This window comes from Aegilops tauschii, chromosome 1, assembly GCF_002575655.3.
Source record: "Aegilops tauschii subsp. strangulata cultivar AL8/78 chromosome 1, Aet v6.0, whole genome shotgun sequence".
NCBI lineage: Eukaryota > Viridiplantae > Streptophyta > Magnoliopsida > Poales > Poaceae > Aegilops > Aegilops tauschii.
Window position 1 is genome coordinate 69,701,396 of NC_053035.3, and position 5,226 is coordinate 69,706,621.

At 47.6% G+C, this 5,226-nt stretch overlaps 1 protein-coding gene across 1 annotated transcript; it reads left to right on the forward strand.

Moving 5' to 3' along the window:
- Nucleotides 1–3,694: 3,694 nt before the first annotated feature.
- On the forward strand, nucleotides 3,695–5,226 carry LOC109764642 (peroxidase 5). Its single transcript, XM_020323443.3, has 2 exons — nucleotides 3,695–4,093; nucleotides 4,189–5,226. The coding sequence occupies exons 1-2, from the start codon at nucleotides 3,854–3,856 to the stop codon at nucleotides 4,972–4,974; spliced, it is 1,026 nt and encodes a 341-aa protein (XP_020179032.1). The 5' UTR covers nucleotides 3,695–3,853; the 3' UTR covers nucleotides 4,975–5,226.

A 5,226-nucleotide genomic window follows, 5' to 3' on the forward strand; every position in this document is an offset into this window, starting at 1 on the left:
TGGAATAAGACTTTGAGGATTTCTTCTTCTTCTTGTCATCAGAATCATATTCCTTAATCTTCTTCTTCTTCTTGTTCTCATTGTCCCACTGTGCACACTCAGAGATGTAGTGTCCAGGCTTCTTGCACTTGTGGCATGTTTCTTCTTGTAATCATGAGTGGAAGCTTCATCATTTCTTGAGCTGGATCGTGAAGACTTTCTGAAGCCCTTCTTCTTAGTGAATTTCTGGAACTTCTTTACAAGCATAGCAAGCTACTTTCCAATGTCTTCAGGATCTCCAGAACTGCAGTCAGATTCTTCTTCTGATGAGGAAACAACTTTTGCCTTCAAAGCGCGAGTTCGGCCATAGTTGGGACCATAGATATCTCTTTTCTCAGATAGCTGGAACTCATGTGTGTTGAGCCTCTCAAGTATGTCAGACGAATCGAGTGTCTTGAAGTCAGGGCGTTCTTGTATCATCAGGGCAAGGGTGTCGAACGAGCTGTCAAGTGATCTTAGCAGTGTCTTGACGATTTCATGCTTGGTGATCTCAGTGGCGCCGAGAGCACGAAGCTCATTTATGATGTCAGTGAGGCGATCAAACGTGAGCTGAACATTCTCATTGTCGTTTCTCTTGAAGTTGTTGAAGAGGTGGCGAAGAACACTGATCCTTTGATCTCTCTGGGTTGAGATGCCTTCGTTGACCTTGGAGAGCCAGTCCCAGACTAGCTTCGACGTTTCCAGAGCACTCACACGGCCATACTGTCCTTTGGTCAGATGACCACAGATGATGTTCTTGGCAGTAGAATCAAGTTGAATGAACTTCTTGACATCAGCAGGGGTGACACCTTCACCAGTCTTGGGAACACAATTCTTGACGACATACCAGAGGTCGACATCAATGGCTTCAAGATGCATCTGCATCTTATTCTTCCAGTAGGGATATTCGGTTCCATCGAAGACGGGGCAAGCAGCGGAGACTTTGATTATCCCTGCAGTCGACATAGCTAAAACTCCAGGTGGTTAAACCGAATCACACAGAACAAGGGAGTACCTTGCTCTGATACCAATTGAAAGTGCTAGTTATCGACTAGAGGGGGGTGAATAGGCGATTTTTATGAAAGTCTTCAAAACATGAGAGTTTCGAAGACAAACAATAGAAATGAACCCATTGATATGCAGCGGAAGGTAGACTACACTAAACAAGCCATAGTCAAGTATTCAATGAAGTGAAAGCTCGAAGACTAATAGCAGCTAGGTAGTAAAGATCAGGATGAAAGATAGTATGAAGCCAAACAACTATAGTAGTCACACAGTAAAGTCAAACAGGTAGTGCAAGCAGGCAATGACTTCACGAAGACAAACTGTAAGTAAAGAGAGGGAGAGGATAGAACCAGTCACTTGGTGAGGACAAAGGATTTCTTGGACCAGTTCCAGTTACTGTGACAACTGTACGTCTGGTTAGGGAGGCTGAGATTCAACTCAGAAGACCACGTCTTCACCTTATTCCCCTTGAGCTAAGGACACCCAGTCCTCGCCCAATCACTCTGGTAAGTCTTCAAGGTAGACTTCCAAACCTTCACAGACTTCGTTCACCGGCGATCCACAATGACTCTTGGATGCTCAGAACGCGACGCCTAACCGGCTGGAGGATTCACAGTCCTCAAGTGTAACAAGTCTTCAGGTCACGCGAACAGAAAGACTTCAGTGATGCCTAACACTCTTTGGCTCTGGGTGTTTGGGCTTTGTCCTCGCAAGGATTTCTCTCTCTCAAAAGCTTCGGAGGTGGGTTGCTCTCAACGACAAAAGGCGTGCACTAACTCTGAGCAGCCACCAATTTATGGTGTAGGGGGTGGGCTATTTATAGCCACTAGGCAACCCGACCTGATTTGTCCGAAATGACCCTGGGTCACTAAGGAACTGACACGTGTTCCAACGGTCAGATTTCAAACGCACGCGGCAGCTTGACTTGGGCTACAAGTAAAGCTGACTCATCCAACTCTGGATAAGATTTTGTCTCATTGTCTTCGCTCGAAGACATAGGATTTGGTTGAGCATCACTTCAGTCACTCTGACTTTGTTCACTGGGACCCCACTTAACAGTACGGTGGTTCTTATGACTCAACAAAGAAGAAAAGGAAACAACGAAACAACTAAGTCCTCGCGCTCCATAGTCTTCACATGATGTCTTGTCATATCATAGTCTTCAATGTGAATATCTTCACATACCACCATTGTCTTCAATGTCTTCATACATTTTTAGGGGTCATCTCCGGTAGGTAAACCGAATCAATAAGGGACTACTACCTGTGTTATCCTGCAATTCTCACAACCACATTAGTCCCTCAACCAGGTTTGTCGTCAATACTCCAAAACCAACTAGAGTGACACTAGATGCACTTACAGTATCTAATTTTTGTGTGTATTTTACCCAAAAGAAAAACAAAGATAAAAATAAATAAATAAACAGCGTGAGCAACATGCTCTGCTTGCAACTTTGCAAGAAGCGACGTAGGGTTTCGGCCGTCAGTTTTTTCTCACAACATGCTCTTTTGTGTTCTAAAATGACAAAATCCTATTTTACGGAAATTGTTTGGAAACATCTTGACCCCAACTCCTTGCGCTTATTAGCGGTGCTAGCGGCGTCTTGTCATATTTTTTCTTTGAATCAACTTGTACGTGGGTTGTCTCAACACCTTGTATCATTCAGCCGTGTTGCTTTATAGTACTCCCTCTGTAGTGATCTAAACACTCTTATATTTCTTTTTGGAGGGAGTAGTATAAACCGGGGCAAAAACACTCTTTCAAGGACAAGGATTTGGTGAACAAGTTGACCCTGGTTTAACAGTGTTGTTAGTTTTGCAGTGTTGATCCAGTTATGTAGGGTGATGTACATAATTCTTGGCAATATTCAATCACGTTGGTGCATCCGGCTACAACGAATTAGCAAAGTGTAAACCGCGTATGGCTACTTTTAGCGGCACCCTTTGGAGAATAGTACATGCATCTATCAAGTATACTACTAATGATATGATATGGTAGTATAATATTTTGGCATGCCTAAAAGGTATTGTATAAACGAAAGCAAGTCTTAAAGCATTGCATATATATAGATCATACAAACCCACACGACTCTGGCCAAGTCCTACGTACATCGCAGAGACCCTGTCAATGGTTTATCTCATAATCTGACTCATCTGCCAACTATTTCCACAAGTAACCTTCACACACCCCTTTTCTGTTAGCTGTTAATACGACTGTTTCGCCAATGATTCTGTTGCAAATGCAAAATTTGGTCGGATAGATAGTGACACATGCGTAATGTCGGCCACCATATACTTATATTTTGCCCATCTTATATTGATCAATCGATATCCCTTCCTCGCTATGGAGTACGGACAATCGGAAGAAAAGACGTTGATTTGCTCCACCATGCATGATTCGCGCATCATACACCATCCATTCGTGCCTCGAGATGCGTGCAGCTTGTCGTGATGCATGCATGCGTGGACTAGGGGCAGGGTTTCCGCTGCATGAGTACGTATGACACGCTTACGAAAAGGCCCAGTTTATTTGCTGTTAGGTGAAAAGAAGCAAAGTTATTAAAGCCATGCAGCGACGATCTGGTCTTGTTGACACGGTACACACAACACGCGGTGCCATTTTTTCCCAACTGCTACAAGGTGCATGCATATATAAACACCAACCAGTATTCTCATTTGGCCATCAACTCATCTCCACATCAACCAATTCCATCACGCAATTCCGATCAATCTCTTAAGCTTAATTAGCTTTCCAGAGCTACAGGCGATCGAACTCAACCTAGCTAGCGAGCACCTGCCATCAAAAACCGGCCATTAGTGAACCTTCGGTCATGAGGTCGTCGCCATGGATGGTGTTCGCGTCGGCAGCGGTTGTTCTGCTCGCCTTGGCCGCCTCGTCGGCGGTGGTGGACGCGTCGCCGCCGTCGAAGTCTTTGGAGGTCGGGTTCTACAAGCACACGTGCCCGCAGGCCGAGGACATCGTGCGCGATGCCGTCCGCCGCGCCTTCGGCCGGAACCCCGGCCTGGCCGCCGGACTCATCCGGATGCACTTCCACGACTGCTTCGTCAGGGTAAGCAAGAAATCCTAACACTCCTATACAGTACACCGTTAATCCATTCAACCTCTGATCTAACCGTTGATTCCTTTATTTGACGACACGTGTAGGGCTGTGATGCCTCGGTGCTGATCAACTCGACGCCGGGGAACACGGCGGAGAGGGACTCGCCGGCAAACAACCCCAGCCTACGTGGCTTCGAGATCATCGACGAGGCCAAGGCCGCACTGGAGGCGTCCTGCCCGCGCACCGTCTCCTGCGCCGACGTGCTCGCTTTCGCCGCGCGTGACGGAGCCTACCTCGCTGGCGGCATCGAGTACGGCGTCCCCGCGGGCCGCCGCGACGGCCGCGTGTCCATCTCCGACGAGGTGCTCGTCAACAACGTGCCGTTCCCCACCGACGGGGTCGACGAGCTCGTGGCCAGCTTCAAACGCAAGGGGCTCTCCGCCGACGATATGGTCACGCTCTCAGGCGCGCACACCATCGGCCGCTCCCACTGCTCCTCCTTCACGCAGCGGATACACAACTTCTCCGGCGAGGTCGGCCAGACTGACCCGTCCATCGACAAGTCCTACGCGGCGGAGCTGAGGCAGCAGTGCCCTCCGTCCACAGACAACATGAGCGATCGCACCACGGTGCCGCTGGACCCGGTGACACCGGGGGAGTTCGACAACCAGTACTTCAAGAACGTGCTGGCGCGCAAGGTGCCGCTCATCTCTGACCAGACGCTGCTTACCAGCCCCTGGACCGCTGGCATCGTTGCGTTCCACGCCGCCGTGGACAGGGTGTGGCAGGCCAAGTTTGCTGCGGCCATGGTCAAGATGGGCAACGTCGAGGTACTCACGGGCGATGAAGGGGAGATCAGGGAGAAGTGCTTCGTCGTCAACCACCACTAGACCATCACCACAAATTTATTCATTTGATTGATGGGAGACTGGCAGTTAATTTTATTTTATTTTTGCGATGGACTGGCAGTTAATTTTGGTGCTTCAATATCTTGTAATTTAAATTCGCGAAGTGATTTTTTTTCGTTGTTCTTACTTCTTAGTGTATGTCAAAAACACGAGTGTATAATTCAGAAGAACAAAATGTACATGGATACTATTTCTTGCTTTTCTAAAGCTGAAAAGAATTTTCTGGTTCTTTCA

What these genes read in the sequence shown, in the direction of transcription:
- LOC109764642 (XM_020323443.3), top strand. Translation starts at nt 3,854, where the DNA reads ATGAGGTCGTCGCCATGGATGGTGTTCGCGTCGGCAGCGGTTGTTCTG. An exon ending in TCCACGACTGCTTCGTCAGG is followed by an intron (nt 4,094 to 4,188) that starts GTAAGCAAGAAA and finishes CGACACGTGTAG; the next exon opens with GGCTGTGATGCCTCGGTGCT.